Source organism: Monodelphis domestica, chromosome 1, assembly GCF_027887165.1.
Source record: "Monodelphis domestica isolate mMonDom1 chromosome 1, mMonDom1.pri, whole genome shotgun sequence".
Lineage (NCBI taxonomy): Eukaryota > Metazoa > Chordata > Mammalia > Didelphimorphia > Didelphidae > Monodelphis > Monodelphis domestica.
Window position 1 is genome coordinate 619461571 of NC_077227.1, and position 25650 is coordinate 619487220.

General features: G+C 36.2%; 1 protein-coding gene across 4 annotated transcripts in view; it reads left to right on the forward strand.

The window, feature by feature from the left end:
• SEL1L2 (SEL1L2 adaptor subunit of ERAD E3 ubiquitin ligase) overlaps positions 1-25650 on the forward strand; it is a 166851-nt gene that overhangs the window by 100276 nt on the left and 40925 nt on the right. For 3 of the 4 annotated variants that reach the window (XM_056813864.1, XM_056813865.1, XM_056813867.1), the window contains 5 exons: positions 8830-8883; positions 9106-9165; positions 9282-9363; positions 15593-15747; positions 16458-16514. In XM_056813864.1, coding sequence (XP_056669842.1) covers positions 8830-8883; positions 9106-9165; positions 9282-9363; positions 15593-15747; positions 16458-16514 — 408 coding nt within the window. The remainder of the gene's footprint in view (positions 1-8829; positions 8884-9105; positions 9166-9281; positions 9364-15592; positions 15748-16457; positions 16515-25650) is intronic. The other variant, XM_056813866.1, reaches the window with a different exon arrangement.

The window sequence follows — 25650 nt, forward strand, 5'->3', positions numbered from 1 at the left end:
GAAATTTAAATTAACTCCTTTCCTTCTCTCTCTTTCTTAATTTCTTCCTCCTATTGTAATTAAATCACCATAAAATTCCACTCTGACTTGAGTGTTTCATTTAGGATCTAAGAAATTAAATCCTTGGCGACCAATAATTTTTATATTCAGGCTCAACCCTAAATTTACCCCTTACAATCCTCAGGAGAAAGTCTTTTTCCCACCTTCTCTCTTCAGCGTCTCAAGACTGAGAGACAGACACCGCTCTCTCTGCCAGAGTCTTCTCCTCCTCTGGATTTCACTCCTGGGGCCCCTTCCTCATCAGGTGATCAATTTCACATATTCTTCAGCTTGGAAATTTTTCTCTAGTGCCAGCCTCTGTCACAACAACCCACGCTACAGAATTTCTCCCAGTCACCTCACCCCAGAAAGCTGCAAACACCAAAACCCAACAAGAGCTGCAAGCACACTGAAACACCACCCAACACTCCCCACACTGCCCACAGAGCCCAACACCTTCGAGCAAGAGAGCCCTGAGAGAGAGGAAATGACATGAAATATATAGACTGTTCTTTACATCACTTCCTGGGTCTTACATGTACCAATGGTAGCTTAAGCTTGACTTAGAACAGCCCATAGGGTCTGTCAGTTGTTCCTTATTTGTCACTTACTAGCACATGTTGGTCATAGGCCATCCTCCTCAACACTTAATCCTTAAGTAGGGGTGTATACATTCCTGGTTGCTAGAATTCTAAGACTAAGCAGGGTGGAGAAAATCTAAAATTTACAGAGTGCAAAAGACTGCCTGCCCTTTGATCCAGCCATAACACTGCTGAGTTTATACCCCAAAGAGATCATAAGGAAAAAGACTTGTACAAGAATATTCATAGCTGCGGTTTTTGTGGTGGCAAAAAAATTGGAAAATGAGGGGATGCCCTTCAATTGGGGACTGGCTGAACAAATTGTGATATATGTTGGTGATGGAATACTATTGTGCTCAAAGGAATAATAAACTGGAGGAATTACATGTGAACTGGAATGACCTCCAGGAACTGATGCTGAGTGAAAGGAGCAGATCCAGGAGAACATTGTACACAGAGACTGATACACTGTAGTACAATCAAATGTAATAGACTTCTCCATTAGTGACAATGCAATGATTGTGGACAATTCTGAATGACTTATGAGAAATAACGCTATCCACATTCAGAGGAAGATCTGTGGGAGTAGAAACACAGAATAAAAACAATGGCTTGATTACATGGGTCAAGGGAGATATGATTGGGGATGTGAAATAGAAAAGTAAACTGAGAGAAATTATTACTTCTTGAAATAGAGGATGTAAACTGAGGGGAATGGTTTCTTATTGAAATGACTACTGTCCTCTGACTTGTGACTAGAGAGGGCTGCTATAGGAACCTGAGGCTGCTTATTTATAATGGAGGTAGAATTGAGAAATGCTGAGGGATGCTGCCACAGAGAGATACTGCCATACAGAGATGCTGGTACACAGGGGACTGCTCTGATGTTTACTCTGGGGTTTGCCTACTGATCCCTACTGATGCCTGATGGATCAGTATATCTTTCTAATTTCCTCCTCCCTTTCACTCCCTCCCTTCTCCAACCCTCTTCTTCCTGCCAACCTCTCCTCCCAATTCTTCCCTCCCCCCTGAGTGAACTCTAAAGATTCTCTTTTCTTTCCCCTTTTCAAGTCAAGAGGTTTGTTTGGGATAACAGGATGGGAAACTGAGGTAAGAGGGAAGAGGATGTCCCTAATCTAAATGAGGGATTGAGAAAGTAGTCCAGTCACAAACTGTGACTCTTAAACAGTTAGGGAAATGGAGGACAACAGCTATTAAATCTTCTTTCCTCTTCCTCACAAAATCAGCAAGATCTCTTAGCTTAACCCCAGATAGAAAACAGAGTCCAAAGTTTCTCAGTTTCTCCTGGCCAGCTCAACTTTCTCCAAGAGACAACCAACTCAAAAGCTTTTCCCCTAGTCAGTTTCAACTGCTCAGATCCAGAGACAAAGTCCAAAGCCTTTTTAGATCCTGCTTCTTCTCCTCAGTGTGGCCAGAAACCCCCAACTGTCATTCCTGGGAACATTCCATTGAAACCTTCTCTTGATTGACAGCTAGGTCTCCAGCCCTGGTCCTTGCATCCTCTTTCAGCCTCTACCACAGATGTAGACTCTAAATAATCATCCTAGTGCAAACATCAACAACATGGAAATAGGTTCTGATCAAGGACACATGTAAAACTCAGTGGAATTGCCAATCAGTTACAGGAAGGGGTGAGTGAGGGGAGGGGAATATATGATTCTTGTAACCAAGGTATAAAGTTCTAAATTGACTAATTAAATAAATTTTTATTTAAAAACTCATTGAAAAACTGAAATAATTAATTAATTAATTTTAAAAAATACAGTTCCCTCCCTATCCATTCAGATTCCTTTTGTCAGAGCTTTGGGATCTCCCATAGCAAGGTAACACATGGTTTTGAGGAATCCCAAAATGGATGAATCTTAGAGACTGAGCAGGCCCAAATGGCAAAGGGTTGTAGGGAGATGAATTTATCCCCTGAATTTCAGGCAAGATAATTGAAAGCATCAGTGTGCCCGTGAATGGTAGGAAAAAAAAAATCCTAAAATTGGAAGCTGTTTGAAATATAAAAGGTACTGTTCTTTCATAGAGTATACCATGCTTGCAATTTTTACTACTTTCCCCTTCCCACTTAAGGTAAAATGCTTAGGAGCAGTTTGTTTCTTCTGCCACAAGTTAGGGGGCTAATTGTTACCTAAGGAAAACACACCAGGCTTTTACCAGCTGCCTGGGGATAAGAAGTAGGAGCAGGCAGTATCAGAAAACAGAAGCAGGATAGGCAGCAGCTCCAGTAGAGAGTTTGGAGTTCTCTCCAAGAGGGAGATGTGAGGGTAAAAAGCCTTGGAAGGAAAAATGTGGCTTAAAATTTTTATCTAGGCTATCTTAAAAAAATGAGAATTTTGTCTCTGTCCCTTTGTGGTCACCATAAATGTAGAAATTAAAATTAATCTCAAATAATAAAAGTATTAAATTTTAGGAGATTTATTAATGATCATTAGAACTGAAGGAACAAAAAGGTAACACATTTTTAAAAGGCCACGTACCCATGGCTAATCAGCCAGTTCAAAATCCCTGCAATTACCATTCTTGCCTTCAAACCCAAGAGTACAAGCAGGACCACCCACTGAATATTTATTCCCTTTCTACAGGAAGTATGTAATGACAAGAAGTCAGTGGGATCCAGGGAAATGTGGTTCTTTTTAGGGTAACAGATTTTCAATTATATAAGAATAACAATAACATATACTTCCCAGGGTTATTGTATATTTACATAGTACAGTGTTTGGAACATAGTAGCCACTTAATAAATATGTTTCCTTTTTTTCCATTTCAAAAAAAAAATTTGAAAAGCTTTTTTTTTTAATTATCTTCTTTATGAGTTGAGCTGTTAGCAAGTTTGCACTAAGTGATCTCAGAAATCAATCTAAGATAGCTTCTTCTAGGTCTATACTTCTCTAGTTCTAATTAATAAAAATTTCAAATTTTATCTTTATATTTTAGCTCAAAACTAGCAAAGATATTTCTTTTCAGCTTGATAAAACCAAACTGATAATCAGTTGAGAATATAGAGTCTGTTTTGTTTCTTTGTTTTGAAGTTAAAGATCTATGCATTCCCTAGACTCCAATCCAGATGGGGCAGTGGTAATGGTCACGGAGCCACACATTACAAAGAAACACTTTTAAAAGAATATGTCTTTTGTTTAGTTAAAAAGTAAAAGAGAACCCATATGATAGTAGTTGAAGTCCTGAGTTTCTAGAGAGGTCAGTATGTGAGTTGTATGCCAATACACATTATTGGGCATTTCAGGTCATGACTTGAAAAAATTGTAGCTATATCCAAGACATCATTGCTCATTCTGATACTGGGGTGGATGACTACAATGACTTCAAATCAAAGGCTCTGGTGACAAACTAATTAGAATATTCTTTTATGATTTATTTGCAAGGGATGAATACCTCCTAATTAAAATGAACAAATAGCCTTTTAAAAATATTATCTTCCCAAAATATCATTAATTGGAAAACAGATTTGGGAATAGAGAATTTGGAAATAGTCTATATCAGAAGCCAAAGTGAACACAAAGAGTTTCCTAAATAAAATTTATCATGAATAATAATAGCTGATATTTACATAGCATTTTAAGGTTTATGAACACTTTACATACATTACTAATTTGAATTATACAACAATCATGGGAGTTGGATATAGCAGGTATTATTATTCCTATTTGACAGATGAGGAAACTGTCATTATTATTCCCATCTGACAAAGGAGGCTCAAATTAACTTGATCATGATCAGAGTTACATGGTATCAGAGGTAGACTTTAAACCTTTATCTTCTAACTTCAAATCCAGCACTCAATCCACTTCCTTGTTCTGTGGTTTCAGTTTATGTGGAAAACAAAATATTCTTGTATCTGTCATAAAAGTCCAGGCTTGAACTTTCAAAAAAATTCACTTATCCCATATTTTATGTATATTAATGTCATTTCTGCCAAAATCATTCAAATTGAGGTTCTGAACGAACCATATCCCAAAGCTTGAGGAGTACACATGGAAAAACTGATACCTGATGCATTCACCCTAAAGTGTTCAATGTGAACTCTCCCTACAATGGTTTAAAAAGCACAAAATATTAATTTATTAATGGATACTTAAATAACAAATATTTTCGAGTACTCCACATTGTTTGTTCTCAAAGCATAAGTAGTACCTCTTTAAAACATGTTAAAATTTTGATTCTCCACGGACCTTGGCCCTTTAGTATCTTTGTCTTCTCTTCCTGTATCTTCTCTGATGCAATTTTCAGTTTGGGGTCCCAGTAAAGAGTTTGCTATTCTGCCATTCTCTTTCTTGGTGTGTTATATGAATGTAAATATATTGTCAATTGCCACATAGACATAGCTATATTTTCAACAAAGACAAAAAGCAAGATAGAATTTGAAGAGAAAAATATAAATAATTGAGTCAGGACATATCACAACTACATATATTCTCCTCTAAATTGTATATGTGTTTGAAGGAAACTAAGCCAGACAGAGGTTAAATGACTTGCCCAGGGACTGTAGTAAGGCTGGATTTGAACTCAGGTTTTCCTAAGTCTACCCCCCCCCCCCCGTTCTGATAGACTATATCACCTAGATGCCTATATAGTCTTCTGATCTTTAAAGACATGTATCCACTTATTAGCAAAGGGTGAGTAACAGCTTTAATAATGTCCTATTATAAGAGATATACTGATACAAAGAAACCTAACTCCCAGTTTTGAACAATAAAAGATAGTTTCACATCATCTTAAAATTTAAGATTAGTTTGTTGACTCACTAAACATTTTATTTCCCCATTGATACTTAGCTTAATTTTACAATGTCTATCCTGAAGCCCTAGAAGCTGTTGTGTGTTTTTCCAAAGAAAAAAAAACCCATGAGTCCAAATGCCCAAATGATCGTTCTGTTCATTAGGGTGTATACCAGAAATGTACTAGAAGTAAATTGAACAGGTTCTAGGAAGCAATTTGCTACACGGGTTTACTGTGTCTGAATGAAAAACAGGTGGCATGTGTAGATTTCAGGAAAGGGAGCCCTAAGACTGACAGTACTTATTAAGATTTATTATTCCATACATTGCTGAATCTAACTATAGCAGACCAGATTCTCAGTGCCTCTGCTTTGAACAAATACATTTAATCTGATTCTTTTTCTAGTTGAAGGAAGTAGTCTATTATATCCCCTCATAGTGTGTTTACACAAGAGGAGGATATGTTAATGCCTGCACAATTTCAGCGTCCCTTCATCACTCAAAGGTGCTCTTTCCAAGCACAAACCTTATCACATATCTCTAGGTATGCCTATATATTTATATATGCACATATGTGGGTATGTATGTATATAAACATTTTACATGCACAAAGTACTAATCAATTATTCTAAATAAGGAATTTTTAAAAATGCAAACCAAATCTTCCCAAAGGGAAAAAGATCAACATTTTAAAACTTGGTTTGCTATTTCAAATTTAGTCTCTGACACAGTTTTCTATACCTGTAGACATTCAATACATATTCATTTAATTTAATTGAGCTTCACAGAGGGGAAAATAAGAATGTGGAATTTTGATCCCCTGCTAACTTGTATAAGACCTTGCAAGAATGCTGATTAGCTTGTGCCTCTATTTTTCTGTCTATTATAAGTGGGTCATGACACCATCTCATGGGCCTGAATACTTTTAAGATCTTTTTTTATGCAATATCAATACTTTAGCTTTGCCTATAATTTATGCTTTTTTTCTGGAGCCTGTCATTTTCTATGTTGAAAAAGTGCCAAGTTCCATCAATTTTAATAATTTCTCATAAATGCTTGGAAAATATGCCATTTGTTTCAAAAATAGGTTCAAAGAGCAAGTGAAGTTTCCTATATAAGAGGCTAAGAATTGTTTAGGTTTAGACATTCTATTTGTGCAATTCGCGACCTTAAGATGAAAAATGGGTATTTTTTGGATAGGGAGAAACTTCTCAGAACCCTGGAATACACACCACTCAGGAAGATATGTTCTCTGCTATGTTGTAATGCTATTCCTACTATTAGGACAATTCCATAGACAATGGTACTCACATAAAATGTTAATGTGTGTAACAGTTTTTGAGGTCCCTTCTGGATTAGTATAAGAACAAAGATTATTTATCCTTGTCAGGAGCTGGTTTTGCCCAATACCTTGAAAACTAATGAGGACTAATGCACTCACAATTTATAGTTTTAAAAACTAGTTTTATCATTATCATTATTGCTACTAAAAATGAGCAATATCCTAATTTCCCTCAATTTTTTCCCTATCTCTATGATGGCTCTTCTATTACCTTCTTCATTGACTCCTTTTCTTCTCCCTCTCCAAATGAGATATTTATAAAGCACTTAACACATTGACTGGCACTTAGTAGGCACTTAATAAATGCTTGATCCTTCTGTACCTGGTCCCATTAAATGCAAGCATTCCCTGTCAGCCCTTTGCTTAGTTCTTTAGTTCTCTTTCTTTCTTCACTATTTCTTTCCCCTAGCAAACTAATAGATCCCTGGGGCTTCAATGGGTTGTCCCTGTGTAGATAACTCCTAAAATGTATACCTTAAGCCTCAGCCTTTGTCCAGAGATCTGGTTCCTTCCTGACTTCAGGGATGGCTCTAAATCCACTGAGTCACCTAGCTAACCCCAGTAGCAGTGGTTTGATTAGTATTCTGAGCTCAAGAAGTAGAAAGTAGTGGGGTAGTATTTGGGGTACCTGGGGGCAAGACAAATAACAAAAGGTTCAGTTATGCTGGACAGAATGTTAAATGTGGTCTTGAGCCAGCTAGATATACAAAGTTAGGTGAATTTGCCTTCACTTATTCCTCAATCAAAACAGCTGAGTTCTAGGGTAGAGTTCCCAAATTGAGTGGATGAGCTCTGCCAGGAAGGTGGAGAATTGTCTCTGGAAGTCTGGTCCTGGTTTCCTGGTGGGTGGCTAGATGTGACTAAATTCAATAATTAAATTCAGTTGTTGAATCATCTCTCCCTAAGACCTGTCCCTGCTCCTAACTTCTTTATTTCTGTTGATGGTACCACTATGATCTGCCTAATCACTCATGCTTGAAAATGAGTCATCCTTAAACCATTAATCTTCAACTCATCCTATTAGCATCATCCCCCACATCCACTCAACTGTCAAAATCTACTGATTCTATCTCCATAATCACTCTCAGGCCTCTCTGGCACTCCCACTGTCACTATCCAGGTTAAGATTCTCATCACTTCTAGTCCACTTAGCTTCAGTCTTAATCCACTCTTAAACCAAACTCCTCACTCCTGGCAGTGTAATACTAAGGCATAGATCTGGTCATATCCCTCCTCTGCTCAAAAAAAAAAAAAATCCTCATTTGGTTTTCTATTCACCTCTAGAATAAAATATAAACTTCTAGATCTTGTGTTCAAGTCCTTTCATAATTTGGAACTTTCCTACCATTCCATACATTTCATATTACTATACTTCATACCCACTACATTCCAGGGAAAATGTGTGTGTATGTGAAACTACTCTACCATTCTTAATCATATCCCAGCTCTTTACTCAATGTTACCTTTCTTCAGTTCTAGGACAAACTCCCATCTCCATCTGATGAATTCCTCTTTCCCTTCATGATTTAGTTTATAGCCTCAGTAAAACATTTATTGAATCTCCTAGCTAAAAAGGATTAAAAGATTATAAACTGTTGGGTTTTGTCTGTCTCCCCACCTCCCTCCCAAATTAGAATTTTTTTTGCATGATTAACTCCCCACCTCATGTCTCCTCCCTTGTACCAAAGAAGAAATAGTTAGTCTAAACAAACTGACACATTAACTCTCACATCATGTGCAACATTTTATACTCATTACCTGCCACATAAATGACCCTCTGAAATGAAAACCAGGCCTTATATTCATCTGAATTTTTATGTCTGTTAGTGTAGTTAGGTAGTAGTGTATATAGTTAAGCTGCTGTCCTTTGATATTATTGTAGTCATTACATGTGTTGTTATTTAAATTTGCTATGCAAATTCAAATTTTTGGAAATAGGGATGTTAATTATTAACATTATTAACAATAACTAGTAAAATAATGATAGCAGTAAATCCTAAGTGAAATGTAATTCTGAAAAATTCACTCTTTGAATCTACGTAAATATAGAAAAGAATAATTTGAAAGTCTATTCATTAAAATTTTCTCTTTATTTTGGGACTTTTAGGCATTAGGATTTCTATCTTCTTATGGAATAGGAATGGAATATAATCAAGCTAAGGTATGATCCTTTTATCCTTTCTAGAATAAATTTGATTGTAAGGAAAGATGTTGAATATATGACCATTAAAAGGTCTAAAAGTGAAGCAAGAAAGCAAATATGTAATTTACTTTGGCATGGACTATAATATCTATTGTAATACTAAAACAAATATTAAGGGGCTAGGTTTTCTTCCCTCTTTTAATTAATAATCCTTTCCAAAATCTTTTTTTTTTATTCTAGGCACTGGTATATTATACTTTTGGAAGTGCTGGAGGAAGCATGATGTCCCAAATGATTCTGGTTCGTAATTGATTCACTCCTTTGCCTTCTCCAATGCTTATACTATATATATAAAGCAATCACCTTGTGTCAACACTTGATAAATGATATATATTTTTTCTTATGTATATTTTTAGGGGTATAGGTATTTGTCTGGAATAAATGTTCTACAGAATTGTGAAGTTGCACTTGTCCATTACAAGAATGTGGCAAATTATAGTGAGTATTTCACATTTTATTTTTAAGATAGAAAATAAACTTGGAAAAACTATTTTTAAAATCATCCTTCTCAGCAGGGGAGCACATGTAATCCCAATTACTAGGGAGCTAATCCTCTAGTTGCTCAAGCACTGGAGTTCTGAGCTGTGGTGGGTGGGTCATGCTAATCAGATCTTTAGATTCAGCACCAATATGATGACCCCCTGGGATCAAGGGGGGCTGTCAGGTTCTGAAAAGAGAGGCCAACCAACCCAGGTCAGAAACAAAGGGAGTTTAATACACATACTGATCAGTAGTAAGTTTGGGCCCATGAGTTAAAACCTGTACTTTAATCTGGGTAAGACAATGATACCAAGTCTTTAAATAATGAATTAACCTAAAATTATACAAATCCTATATTAAAACATTAGAAGAAGTAATAGTTTTAATGTATTTTATATTTCTATGCTTTAGAACATTTCAGCAACTAAGAGTTTATAAATCTTTTAAAACTATTGTTTTTGAGGGGCAGCTAGGTGACTCAGTAGATAGAGAGATGGGAGGTCCAGATCTGGCCTTAGACACTTCCCAGCTGTGTGACTCTGGGCAAGTCATTTAACTCCCATTGCCTAGCTCTTAAGACTCTTTTGCCTTGGAACTGACACTTGGTATAGATGCTGACAGAAGGTAATGGTTTAAAAAAGAATAACCTTTTATTGCAAAGTTTGAAATGACTATTCTCAAAACCACTTTTGATTTTCATATGTATGTGTGTGTGTACCCAGACAAATTTCTTTTACTAACTCATACTGTGTTCTTTCCTTAAATCAAAATGATGAATGAAACATTAAGTAGCTATAATAATATATTATAAGAGAATATATTAGATAGAACAAAATAGAATAGACTTATAGTACTACTATTAGAAGTTAGAATTATATAAAATATAATAATTGGTTCTAACCTAATGGAAACATGCAGCACAAATTCAGATAATACAAGTTCAGGAAAGCCATTATTAGCATTAACTAAGCATTAATCAGGACCTAGCTGAATTAGAATGTAAACTCTTTGCAAACAGGGTCTGTCTAGATTTTTGTCTTTGTGTACCCCTTTCTTAGCAAAGTGCCTCATACATAGTAAGTGTAAATACCCTTTTTTCATTTACATTCATGGAAAGTGAAAATTACAAAGAAGCATTTGTTTCTGCAATAGAGGCTAATTTGTGAACTTTGAACAGCCATATACTACTATCATACTGTTGTTGATCTACCAAGAACAAAGCTTGGGCTACAACTTGTTCTTTAAATAATTTCACAAATTAAAGAGTTTCCATGTCATACTTTGATCTTTCATATGTTCCTGGGACAAATAGATAAGTTAAATACTGTTCTTAAATACTGTAATAGATAAATGATTTCACCGGTATGAGCACTTTCACCATGAACACAGTTCACAACCTTTTCACTGCCTAGTAGACTGTTTCATGAACTTCTGTGGCCAAAAATTATTTATCACCTGATGGCCATACTCCCAGAAATGAGTCTCTCCACATTTAGCTGAGGGGGACAGACAGTCTGTCTCCAGCCTTGTACTTGATGCCTTTCCAGCTTGGTAGAGGATGCCAAGGGTTGTGCTCCACTAGCATAGCCATTGAGAACCCAGGGTCACCTCCAAAGTGAGCCATCAGAGGAAAGCTTAAGGAAATAAAATAACTTATATATCCTTCTAAGGATTCACGAAGGGTGAAAATATTTATTCTAAATGTATGACATGTTCATATGTCTGCCATGTCAAAATAGTGAATAAGTCATCTTTGAGGTTGTCAGAATATAAGGAAAATCCAAAAGGAGTAAAAATATTACTACTATTGAATCTGAGATTTTACATATAGAAAAGATAATTCCATATGCAAATTGGCCCAACATTATTATAAACACTATTTACTTAGTATAGTACCTTATGAAAAATTCAAAACCTACATTTTGATAATGTACATACAAGCATGTACATATTTCCAGGTTCATGAGAGTGCCAAAAGTTTGTTTCTAGGTAACCAAGGTTTTCCTATAATTCCTTTTTCAATATCCATATTCTTAGTGGAAGAAGGACCTGAATTAAAAAACAATGAAGACCAAGATTTGGGAAAAGACATTGAGGAGAAGCAGGACTATAGATAGATGAGGAAGCAAGGGCTTGAGATATATATATATATTCCACTTCAGAGTTAAATAGGAGAGAAGAAATAGGACAGAGAAGAAGGGAGAACGAGAAGGAGAAAGAGGATAAAGGACAAAGACCAACTCAAGCAAGAGACAGAAAAAGGAAGAGGCAAAGGAAGTTAGATAAAGGAAAAGAAATTGGGTATGTTCAACAAAGTACTAACAAAGGGAAGAGAATTGAACACACAAAACACACAGCACAGTATTTGCTTTAACAGTTTTTCGGCATATTTGGTCATAACAGTTATGAGCAAGTAAGGCAAAGGAACTAAGATTTTGCTTCTCAAAAGTGTGGAGAACAATGACCAGCACAAGAACATGTGATATTTGTCTTTCTGCTAAGTCACAATAAATCTGATCTACAGTCAAAGGTACTATGGGACTCCTACTGAAGAGGAAATTCAACAGAAGTCTCTCTATTGTGTAGGTTATCAGTGATCATGGAATATCCCTTAAAGAATGCAGATATATATTAAAGACTAGTATCCCCAGATATTTCCCTACAATTTCTCACTTGGTGAGAAATTCCATGGGACAAGGTTAATCATCTGACAAAATGTGAGTTCAGTTGTTCTAGATATTTGTTGTCTTAACAAACTGAAGATAAGGTTGAAAGCTTCTGAGCCTACACCTTTGGCTTGGCAGAGTATGAAGAAAGAACAGAAGTAAAATTTTGTTTCTATGTTCACCACAGAGCATAATTATTGGCAGCTTCCTAAAATCACAAGTTGCAGACAAGGTACTGAATTGCATTGGAAGAGAGTTTCTTCACAGGGAGCTTCACTATGCCAATTAATTTTCATAAGTGAAAAAGAAAGGCATAGATTATATGTTTATTTAACTGTCAAATGTCACAAAGTCAAACCTGCTGAGCTAACAAGCATTTATTAATTGCCTACTATGTGCTGGTCACTACGCTAAGCACTGAGGTTACAAAGAAAACCTACTCCAAAAGGGGAAAAAACTTTACTTTCAAAGAATGCACATATAGGAAGAAACAACATGCAAATAACCATGTAGAAACCAGTAGTAATAGGACAAATTGGAGATAATTAGCAGAGGGAAGACACTAATATTAATGGGCATCAGGGAAAAGCTTCTTTCAAAAGTTGAAAGTGTAACTTGTTAGATGATAGAGTCAGGATAAAACATCTTGACCAGCTGAAATGTACAACCAAATCTAACAAGATGAAATGAAGTGGGGATCCATGTAAAGGTTTACATTTATGGCAAATCAATTTCATGAGTATAAGATGAGGGCAGCGAGTCCTGGTAATATAGATAGTTGTCTGGAAAGCACTTGAGGGTTGTAAAAGGATTGCAGGTTCTCTTTGAGTCAGCTGTGGGATATGGCAGTCAAAAAGGTAATTTAATCTTATATTCTATAAAGAAAGGTATAGTGTTATTTCAGACAAGAGGTTTTGTTTTAGTTTAGTTTTGGTTGGGGGTTTAAAATTTGAGGAACAGGAAAACAAAAGATGCTGACAAAACTTTATTTTTTTAAAAAGTAAAGAATAGGGAAAACTAGGTAGCACAGAGCCCCAGACATGGAGTTGAGAGGACTTGGATTCAAATATGACCTGATACTTTCTAGCTCTGTAACCCTAGGTAAGTTATTCAACTTCAGTTGCCTAGTCTTTATTGCTCTTCTGTCTTAGAACTGATATTTATTATCAATATGTGATATAATTGATACTTATTGTCAAGTATAAGACAGAAGATAAGGGTTTAGAAAAGAAACATAATGAATAGATGGTAATTCAATGGAGGACATAAAGTAGCAAGATAGCTTTAGAAAGTAAGACGCTAAATTTACTAAAAACTTTTACAAAAGATACAAGCTGTTCATAGTAAAATTTCATGGTTTTCTAAGAAATTTTTTTTTTGCATGCAGTAATACTCATAGTTCCTGGGTATTTGTTAAGTACAGAATAACAAAATATTTTTTTTAATTTTTCTAAAGTTTAAAAAAAAAAGGCATATTATGTAGGACCACAAAAGGGATGGTTAACACTGTACTTTGTCTGCTCAAACCAGTTAGCAAGCATTAATTAAGTGCCTAAACTAGTCAATAAGTATTTATTAAATGCCTTTTAAGTATCTGGCTTTTTTGCTGGCATATTGTCATAGGCATACATAAAGCATATGCTGCCAGAGGTTGAATTCTGGTTCCCCAGATCACAAAATCAGAGGACCAGAGGACCAGAGGATCCTTCCCTTCTATGGCTAATGAGTCATGATTTTGAATTAATACAAACCCACAGAGTACCTAGAAACCAGTTTTGAGTATTTGAGTTTGTAGTTCACCTGGAATAGGTGACTTGAACTCAGAAGAGACAATGGGAATGTTCTCCCAGGATCTTCCAACACACCCGACCTATACTCTATATCTACCTACAAATATTGTATTCAGTTCTGTGTGCCTCCGTTTAGGAATAATATTGACATATTGGAGAATGTTCATAGGACAACCAGGTTTGCCAAGAATCTCAAGTTGGTTGAAGGAAATAAAGATGTTAAATCTAGAAAAGAGAAGAGTTAGGGGCTGTGTGGTAGTTGAAGTTTGTGAGCAAGGTCATGTGGGGAGGAAAGGATTAAACTTATTCTGTTTGACTCCATTGGGCAAAACCAGGACCATTAAGTAGATGTTACAGTGAGGAAGGTTTGGATTTGATATGGGCAAAACCTTCCTAATTATTTGACTGATCTTTAAAAGGAGAAAGAGTTGTTTAGGGGAAATAGTGGATTATATCTTTAAGGCATTTGTTATACTTGTTAATGCAACACTATGTTGAAGTTTACATTAGCTTTATTGGTAATAATAGCACACTGCTGATTAATATCAAGAGTATTGTCCACTGGTGTGTTTTAGACAAGCTGTTTTCTAGCCAGAAACCCTTTTCCTAACCTTTTTTTTCACATTTGTGGAGTTTGTTTGGGAACCAAAATATGATACTTTGCATTTATCCCTATTAAATTTTATCTTAGAGTCTGTCCAAAGTTTTAGACCTTTGGGCTCCTGTCTTTGTTATCCACTGTGCAATCTCTTCACATTTAAAAAGCACATCATCATTTCACCTTTATGCAAATTATTAATGAAAAAGGTTAAAACAGCATTAAGCCAAGCACATTTTCCTGGGACCACCCTAGAGTTCTCACCTCTCTTAATGACTATATGGGCCAACCTTTCAATGAGTTCCAAATTTCCCTAAATATACTGTAGTCTGGACAGAATCACTCCCTGTTACCCACAAGAATATTATGAGGTACTCTTGAAAACATTTTGTTCAAATATAGGTAAATTCTATTGATGGCATTCCCCTGACCTATCAGTCTAGTAACCCTATAAAAAAATAGGTTAGTCTTGCATCACCAACTCTTGATAATTATTTATTACTGCTTTCATTTATTTTACTTAAAGAATATTTGCATGCTTTCCATTCCTTGCTTTTTTTTGATAATTAAGATATCATTTGTTCTCCAACCCCAAGCTATAATTCCCTTTCTCCATGACCTTTTAGAAATCACTGATTTCTCAGCAAAGGGGCTCAGCAATCACAAATGTAGGTCCTTTCAGTCCCTTGAGATGTTATTTACCTGAACCCATTGAAATGAACTCATCAAGGCTAGCTAGGTGCTTTCTTGCTATTTCCTTAATTTTCTTTAGTTTCAACTACTTATTTTTGTTCTATCTTTTCTCATTGAGAAATATGTAGTGGTTGGATTATTTGTGTTAAGATGAAAATTCAATTCAATTCAACAAATATTTATTAAGTGCCTACTAAGATCCACATAACATAATGATATAGAAAGCTGGAAGTAAATAACTAGGATTCTTGGAGTTCTATAAAAATATAAATATGTGGGCATCATTAAATGAAAAATAATAATTGACAAATTCAGAGGCAACCTCTTCTGCTTCAGTTAATTGATGAGACTTTTGTATAGTTTAAGAATATATGCATACGTAGTTTTGACTGGCTACCATATATCTATTTGATTATTTGTGGGTATGTTTCTATTTGCAGTTGCTGATAAATTGGAAAAAAATGAAGGTGTCCCTGTGGAAAAAGTGAGACTAACAGAAAGACTTGAAAATCTGAGTTCTAACAGTGAGATTTTGGATTGGGATGTATACCAATACTATAAATTTTTGGCAGAAAGAGGAGATATTCAGATACAAGTAATGTATACAAATGAGTTTTCACTTTTAGGACGTGAGAAATAACAAGAAGCTTGATTAACTATGTACCACCCAGAGTGCAGAAGGGAAAGGTGCATCCTTTTATATCCCACTTCTGCATTATCCCAGGCATTCCTTACCTTGTATCCCCAAAAAATTTAAAAAAGAAAAAAAAAGAGTTTCCCTGAATCTCCAAGCAAGACACTAATTTTAAAATGCAGTTATTTACATTCAATTATTCCAAATGAACATTTCCTGTGGTGGTAAAATGCTTATTTTTTAGAGAGAAAAGAAGAGGCATCAATAATAAGTATTACCCTTCATTTAAATGGACTTGGGAAGGATCCTTGATCAATATATTTTAGGAAATGATGTTTTCAAATCATGTCTCTGGAATTCCTGAGGACAAAGATCTAACCTTCCTGTATAAGAACCTGATTGCCATACCCACCAAGCCATCATTCTCTGAGACCTGAAAGCTTTGCCTATCATTACACAATTCTTCATATATTTAAAAGATGGCTGTGCTCTGAAAAAGATGCCTAGACAAGTAGCTTTATGCTATCTCCTAAGATACACAAAATGCAAGGAAGATGGTGAATCCCTAAAGTATCCAAATACCATAGCAACATTATGCATAATTGATTGTTCTTTCTGTGTTCATGAAACTGAGTGTTACTAAAATAAACCTTTTTAATCATTATTCTTAGGTATCTCTTGGACAGTTACATCTAATAGGACGGAAAGGACTAGAACAGGATTACTATGTAGGTATACATACAATTCAGCCTTAAATTTTTAATGGGGATATACCATTAATCTTAGATGAATTTGCTTATAGAGCAAGAGGCATTGATTGTGGGAGGGAAAAACAGGATTAGAGGAAAGGAGGATAGAGAAGATTTCAAAGTAGTCTTCTATTTATTCTCTGGGAACCTAAGTTCCACCACTTCTTAAGGGAAACAAAGCACCCATGAGTAACCTTCCTATCTCTTCCTGTCCTCCTCAAAGCTAATGTGATGCATGAATAGGGGAATGGTAAGGAGAGTGGAAAGTGGAGTACTCAAGGCTGATTTGGTGTGGAAAGAGGAACCTTCAGGCCTTTTTGTTTCTTACCTCTCACCCTGATGGGAAGGCTAAGCCATATGTCCTGAGGCCTAAGTTACAAAAGACCAAACGTCCCATCCTATCATAGACTGTTACTGCTATCTACATTCTTGATTGGCAGCAGAATTAGATAGTTGGGTCCTTATGCACAAAAAATGGGTGGCCAGGAAGCTTCACAAAAGCTATCCTAGCTCATATGTATAGTGGCCCTACCCACTTGTTCCAGGTAATATGATCAGTGCAGAAGCCATTCTGCTGGGGATTTGGCCTGGTCATAGACTGAATTAGACATGGGTCTATATTTAGTACTTAAGCAATTAACTTGAGCATAATTAAAAATATTATAAAGAAATTTTATGTATTTGCAAAGCACCTTTTAGTCATTTTTATTAACCAGTCTTCACCTTATTCCAATGAGATTGGGAAAGTAATTAACACTATACATTTATGGGAAGGAAAATACATTGTTTGTGGAAAGGTCTTCTATAGAAGGTGCCAAGGCAGAAATGTTGAAAAGGGATAATTTGTAGAGTCTAGTAATTAATAGAATCAAAATCTTAATTTCAGAGAATATAATAGGTATTTTTAAATTTTTAAATAAAATTTTTTTTGGCTTTTGTTTCATTTCTGAGTATACTCCTCCCTACAACCCAGAAGTGAATCCTCAATGGAAATTTCTTAAATGATATTTTTTCAGCACTCATCATTTTGATTCATGCCTCAATTTTTCTCTCAAAGGAAACATATCCTATTTCTATGTGTTCTAAATTAAGTAGAATTCCTTATTGAATAGCAATGCTATTCAATAAGGAATTCTATCTAAAATAAAAATTGGCTTGTCTTTGTTGGGGGGGTCTTGCTTTATTTTTTATGAGTTATTTTTATCTTTATACTGAGCTTTAGGTTTTATATGAGATATTGTGAAAACTGAGTAAGCCTCACACTAATAAAAGTCATTTCATAAAATGTAATGAAATTACTAGTCTCTGCATGCAATCTGAGATGGATATATTATAGTTCTTTGAATTTTTTCACATCTTATAACCAATGTTTTATCTTCTTATATAAGGAATTCCAGAACCTTGCTGCCACTCTCTTGGGCTGCTTGCTGTAGGTCAGAAGTCCAAAGCTGTAATGGCTTTCTTCACATTCATTTCCAGAAAAAAAAAACACTTTGATCAATAAATAGCAAGAGTTTCACATTTCCCATTAACAGTGAACCCTGACTTAGTACTTCTCTCATTCTTTATTTAAGATCAGTCATGCATAATCTGTAGATAGGAGTGGAGGAAAATCTTTTATATTTCTTAGATGCAAAATTGTCCCATATAAATACTGCAGGACAAATGTGGCATTGTGGTATAATGGAAAGAGTACTAATCTAGAAGTCAGAACCTTTGGGGTTCAAAGCTCAACTCTGACCCTTACCAGCTATGTGACTTTGGGTCCTTAAATTCTCTGATCTGAAAAATGAAGATAATACTACTTACACTACTATACTATAGGGATATCATGAGGAAATGTGTTTTCTAAACTTATCAAATGTAAATGTGAATTGTTATTCCAATAAATGTCATCAACCTAAGACCACCCAGCCCTTCCACTGTGCCCTCTGCAATGCCTGTTCCATGGGCAACAAGCTTCCTTTCATCCTTAATTTTTTCCTCTCCCACTCTTCCTATCTCCTGGCTATTATTGAATTCTCACATCCCTAGATAACACAGCTTCCCAGAACACACTTTTCAGAACTGTATTCATCTTCTCTTATTTTCCTCAGCTCACGGGTCAGGGCAAAAGAGTTGGAATATTCCTTGTTCCACTTTGACATTTACAGGTTCTCCCTCATCTCTGTCATTCGGTAATTTCTCTTCTTCTGAGGTACATGATATTCATATCTACCACTCAACCAAAATCCTGGTAGCTATTGTTTACAGACCTCCAAGTCATCCTATTTCCTTGCTCAATGAATTCAATACATGACTCACAATTTTTCCTTGTTCCCCATTGTCTTGATCTGGGGGTCCCGGAATAGGGACTGAAGAGGGGTAGGGTATAGGATAGTGTGAAGGGAGGAGAGAGACTCTCACACTGGCATGCTTATAACAATATAGCTTTATTCTACCAAGTTCCTCTATCTGGCTTCTGTTGTTCCAGCCCCTCAGCCAGAAGCAATGTGCATATATTTAGCTACTCTCTACCAATGTAGCTCATTAAAAGGAAGCACATGGTCACATAGTTTTGACTAGAACCTGGCCTCTGGAGCCAAGAGGAGATCTCTCTCTGCTTTCACATCATTATATTCTAGATTACTCTTTCTTGCAGCTGTGCCCTTTTCATGACCCTTTTATAGGAATGTCAGGAGAAGAAGGGAAAACTTTCAGAGGGATTTAATCCCTTGATCCCCACAGTTCCCCACACCCCAACTCCTGCCCTTCTACTAGGAGACATCAACATACATGTTAATTCTCTCTCTCTCAAACTTCCTAACCACTCAGTTCTTCAACTATTCACTTTCCATTAGCTGTTCCTCCTCCATAACCAAAAACAGTACTGATTCCATGTTCAAGAATACCAAAAGTCCCTTATTCATCTAAAACCCATTTGTTTTTCACTTCTCCTTTGGCATTGCCTTACAAAACCTTTTTATTTATCTGAAGCTTGACCTCCAATCCTTTGACCCCCTCAATTCTCTCCTACGTTATTTCCCCTGCACTAATCACCCTCTTTGCTTCTCTCTTTCTTGATGCTTTGGTGAGCCATTTCAACTCTATAGTGTTCTCACTTGAATCCCTATTCTCCTTATCATTTCTCTGATTATACCAGCCACATCTCAACCTTGGATCACTCACACCTTTTTCTACCTTTGCTCTTATGCATAGGTTGCTGAATAAAGTTAGAAAAAAATCACACCACCATTCTGATTGGGTCCACTATAAATTTATGTTACACAACCTCAGTTGGACCCTCACTACTGCTAGACATTCCTACCAGACCTCCTTTTTCAACTCACTATACTTCTTTCCATAGCAACTCCTTCAAACTTTTAATCCCTCTCAAAATTTCCATGGCTCTTTCTTCCTGCCCCTCTCCCCCACAACCCAGCAGAAAATTTTGCCTCTATTATGTTGAAAAAATTGAGGTCATTTGCCATGAGCTCCCCTCTTCCCTCTTTCTCATCTTCTATTACTCAGATGCCTTTTGTCACTATCTCTTCCTTCACTCTTGTCTCAGATGATGAATAGCCTTCTTCCATACCAAGGCTAATCCCTCTACATGCCCAAATTATCCCATTCCATCCCATTTCATACAATAAATTGTCCATTCTATTTATCACTTATTTTCCATCTTTCTCTGCCTCCTGGTTCATTCTGCCTAAAAACATGTCCATGCCTTCCCAGACCTGAAAAAATATTTACTTGACCCTCTGATCCTTTCTAATTCAGATATTCTCTTCTACCATTTGTAACTAAACTCCTCAACAATGTTAGGTGCTATTGTATTGTAGATATAATAAATGACTCCATTGTCTCACCTCTCATTCTCTTATTTCACAGTATGGCTTCTAACCTTAGCATTCCATTGAAACTCCAAAATTACCAGTGTTATCTTAATTTCCAAATCCAATGGCCTTTTCTAATTATTTTCATTGCCATATCCAATAGCCTTTTCTAAGTCCCTAATCTCCTTTGCTTCTCTGTAGCCTTTGACATTTTTGATCCCTCTCTCCTCTAGGTGTTCAAGACACCATTGTCGCCTGATTTTTCTCATATCTATCTGACCATTCCTTCTCAATCTCCTTTGGAGGATTATCCTTCAGATTTTGTCCTCTAACTATAGGTATCCCTCAAGGTTCTATCCTGGGTCCTCTTCTCTCCTTCTACTTCCCTTGGTGATCTCATCAACTTTCATGTATTTAATTCTGATCTCTATCTTGATGATTCTCAAATCTACCTATCCTGCCCTAACTTCTGCGCTGACTTCCAACTTCAGAAGGATGGTCAGTAGACATTTTTAACTCAAAAGTGTCCAAAACATTATTTTTCCCACTAAACTCTCCCCTTCTTTTTTTTCCTTTTACTACAGAGGACAATACTGTCCTTTCAGTTCTCCAGATTTACATTCTATGAGTTACCTTCAACTCCTCATAATCTCTTAGCACCTATAACTTAATTGCTGATGAGGCCTGCCAATTTCACTTTTGCACCACCTCTCAAATACATGTCTCCCTTCTTTCTTCTGACCAACCATCATCACTAGTGCAAGCCCTCATTACCTTCCACCTGGGCTATTGCAACAGAATGCAGATGGGTCTCTCTGCCTCTATTCCCTCCCTACTCTAATCCATTCTCCATTCATTCATACACCCAAGTGATTTTCCTAAAGCTCTGGTCCTAACCATATCATTCCAATATTCAGTTAACACACCCAAGATCAAATGCAATGATCTGCTGAGAAGTCAAGTTCAACCTAGCCTCCTCCTAGCATTCTTATTCCTCACTCCCTAACACATATTCTTCAATACAGTGACACTGGCTTCCTAGATACTGTTCCATAAACAAGATATTGCATCTCTTGGGGCTATCCCCCATGCCTAGAATATTCTCCCTCCTCAAATCTACCTATTGACTTCCCTAGTTTCCTTTAAGCATTGACTAAAATCCTTTCTTTTACAGGAAGTTTTTCTAAATCTTTCTTAATTCTCATATCTCCCCTCTTTTATTTCTTTTTTATCCTGTTTATCGTTGTTTTGCTTATATTTGTTTGAATATTGTCTCTCCCAATTATATTATAAGCTTCTTAGGGGAACAAACTATCTTTTACCTATTTTTGTATCTCCAGCACTTAGCATAGTGCCTGGGACAAAGTAGGCTATTAAATGTTTACAACTGATAAATTCTTTTATACATTAAGTAGCAGTGACCAGCTAGGGATGGGAAGCAAATTAGAGACTTGAGTTAATAGTCTTAACTATGTCTACAATACTAAATGAGAAAGACAACTGGAGAATTTTAGTATTAGCTATATAATAATTGTCCCTGTGCTTAGAATACATTCCCTTTTCATCTCCACCTCTGAAAATGCCTATTTTTTTTTGGAAAGCAGCCTTATCTCACAAGTCACTTATATGAGGCTTTTATATGATCCTCACAGTTGCTAATATTCCCCAAAAATTATCTTATATGTATGTATATATATGAATATTATATATATTTTAGTTTGTACATACTTATGTAAGTACATATACAAATACATATATAGATACACATAACACATGTTGTCTGTTCTGATATATTTTAAGGTCCTTGAGGCCCCTGAGCTATGTCATTTATGTCCCTAGGACTAAAGACAGTATATTAATTACAAAAAAAGAAAGCTTAATAAATATTCATTGACTGAGGAGCTTACCTACTTGGGCTACATTCTAGATTGAGATCTGGAAGCATCATTAGAATTAATCTAATTCAACTCACTTTACTTTACAAAAGAAGAAACCAAGGCCCAAGGGGATTGATTTTTCTTAGTCTATACAGGTAGTGAGTGGCCAAGTTAAGATTCAAACCCTTAAAGCCTGACCCTAGATTCATTGTTCTTTCTACTGTATCAAACTGCTCCCTCATAAGTTTGATTGAAATGTCAAAGTAAATCAGAATCTGTCCATTTGCCTCAGAATCAGAGCTGTTCCAGAGGCAATCCTTTACTCATTCATGGAGTAATCAACACTTGCACAGAACCCTGTACCTTCTCAATTGGATAAACTCTTCTGCTATAGAAATACTTTCCTGTTTAGGCAGAGAGGGAATTTTTTGGCATGACTTTCAAAATTCCAAGTGATAATATGCTACTTCATCTAACTAACATTTACAATGTTTTGATTGATTAACCTAGACCACTCACTATTTTAGACATTACCTTAAAGAATTAAGAAGAGGGATGAAGTCAAGGGATTTTTTTGCCCCTTGGAGACTTAAAAACATTTTTTTAGTAAAGGTCTGTACAATTTTCATTGCATTATGTTGAACTTTCTGCACAGAATATTAGTGTCATTTGTACTTATAAATATGGACACGGGCTCAAAATTGACTATATTTGGCAGATACATTTGGGATATCTACTATTAAAATCAAAGAGGAAGGATTGGAGTAGATATGGAGAAGAGGTACTACCGGTTTTTCTAAGACAGTTTATTTCTCTCCAGCACCACAACAAAGAAAACCCAAAGCACTATGGGGGCTTCAGTCACTGCCAAGGGAGTAAGCTACTTCCTGGGGGTAAATTAGGTATTTTGGAGAGATTCAACATCTCCTTGAAGCCTCTAGAGGCACATCATTTTAAAAACAACTCCCCAAAGGTTTAATTTATGTCACAGGGAACAGCTTAATTTCCTATAAAGGCTTGGGAGCATTCTTGCATCCTCTAAATTGTTGCGTTTAAGAGAAGTATATTGCAGGGTATTTTAAATGCTACAGTGAGAGGACTACCCTAGGAGTCAGGAGACATGGCCTCTAGCCTCAACTCTGCCATTAACTTGATATGTGATTTCGGGCAAATCTCTCCAATTCTATGGGCTTCAATTTCCCCATCCATAAATGAGAGAGTTTGACTATATGCTCTATAAGAACCTTTACAGTTGTAAATGCTATAATCCTATGAAAGACAAACTTTAAAAAACTATTTTACTATAAGTAGCTTTACAATTTACAAAGAATCCATAGGACAGCTAGGTGGGTCAATGGACAGAGAGCCAGACCTGGAGACAAAATTTCCTAGATTCAAATCTGACCTCAGACACTTCCTAGCTGTATGATCCTGGGCAAGTCACTTAAACACAATTGCCTCACCCTTACCTGGAGGCAGCTAATTGGTGAAGTAGATAGAGTGTTGTGCTTGGAGCTAGGAAGCCCTGAGTTCAAATACAGCCTCAGAGTTATGTGACCCTAGGTAAATCACTTAACCTTCATTTTCAAAAAACAAAAAACCTATATCATGTGGAAAAGTGTGTACTATCTTTTTTATTTAGGCTTAGATATTATATAACATCCTCTTTAAGCACTCTTTTTAAGAAAGGAGGAAAGAAATAAGTATTAATTAAGTTGCTATATATACCAGGCACCATGCTAGTCACTGGGGTTACAAAATACTGGTCAAATTTAAAACCTTGCAATAGCTCTTAAATGTGTCAAGATCTTAGATTTAGAAATGGAAGGCACCTTTCAGGTTATCTAGTCTCTTCCCCTCTTTTTACAGTTGAGGAAACTAAAGCCCAGATACCTTAAATGACTTACCCAAAGTGACCCAGGTATTGGAATTACAGACCTTCTGACTCCAAAAACATTACTCTTTCCTGTTAACCATATTACTTCCAAATCCTCTAGTCTGCCATTCTAAGTCTTCTACAATCTAGATCCAATTTACTTCTCTAGGTTTGTCTTCCTTTACTCCCTCTACACTTAGTCAGCCAAACTGGATTACTTTGTTTTCCATACTCATTTTTTTCTCTCTTTTCATGAAATTGTTTGTCCTGTTCTCTCTTATCTGGTATGCTCTAGGTGAACCCCAGAGTCCCAGTTCCTATTTCTACTAAAATGCTATGAAGGCTGTAGAGCTAGTCCAAACTAGTTTAAAAGCCAACTGCTAAAATCCTATGTTCTGACCAGTTGTTACCACTCCCCAGGTGCCCCAGACTTTGGCTCTTTTGTAAAACAATTTAACCCCTTGCTATTGCCCCTCCTCCTACCCCCCAACCCCCCCTCCCCACCACCACCAACCACCCCTGGGTCTTTTCATTTTCTCTATAGACTTTCAGTTATTATGCAAAACAACCTAAGGAACAGCTTCCTAAGATTTCCCTCCATGAGACTTCCTCAGTTAGAGTGCTGAATGCTGCTCCCTCAGCCCCTCAGAGACATTCCTGCACTCTGGTGCTGTGTGCTGCTCCAAGATCTCCATCTCCTCTCAATTAAAGGCCCTTTGTTATTATTACTTTGGTGAAGTACTCTTTATTTCAGGTTGACACTACCCAAGCTCCAAGGTTGTGTTCAAATCCTTAATGAAGCCTTCCTTAATCTTAATGACCCCTGCCTACTATAAACTGATCTCTCCTCTCTCTGAAATTCTAAAGCACTTTATCTATAGTACTCCTTTTGAGGGTGCCTATCATATTTCAAACTACAACTCTTTGTATACCTCTTGTTCTTCTTAGAAATTGCTGTAGGGCTGGCATCAAGACTGTTTCATTTTTGTTTGCTCTGCACACCTAACACATATTATTAACCATCTGAAAAAGTATTTCTAATTTGAATGAATGAATGGAAAAATAATGAACTTGGAATCAGGAAGAACTGAGTTCAGATCCTTACCTCTGATACTATCTTATTGTATGGCCATGGCAAATCACCTAATACTTCTGACCATAATTCCTCATCTGTAAAATGGTGTTAGTAATACAAAAAGTTCTTGCTTGAAAAATTTTTTGGAAGATATTGTATTTAAAGCATTTATAGTTATCATTATCAAGGCTGATACTTTTGTGCCTGCTTAAGTACAGTAAATAAAAACCAAGAAAAGATTCTGAGACAAAAATGTTAATATGCCTATGGGCAATCACTATTTAACAGAATTACAAGTGTTAGTTCTTTATACAAGGTGTCCTCTTCTTTTGGAAGAGGAGCAGATCCCTGCATATGAGCAATAAAACACTACTATTCCACAAAACAGGTCTATAAGAATCATCTTACTTTGGTTACTTTAGTTATTCCCTTTGATTTTTCTAAACAGACAAAACTTAAAGACCTTTCT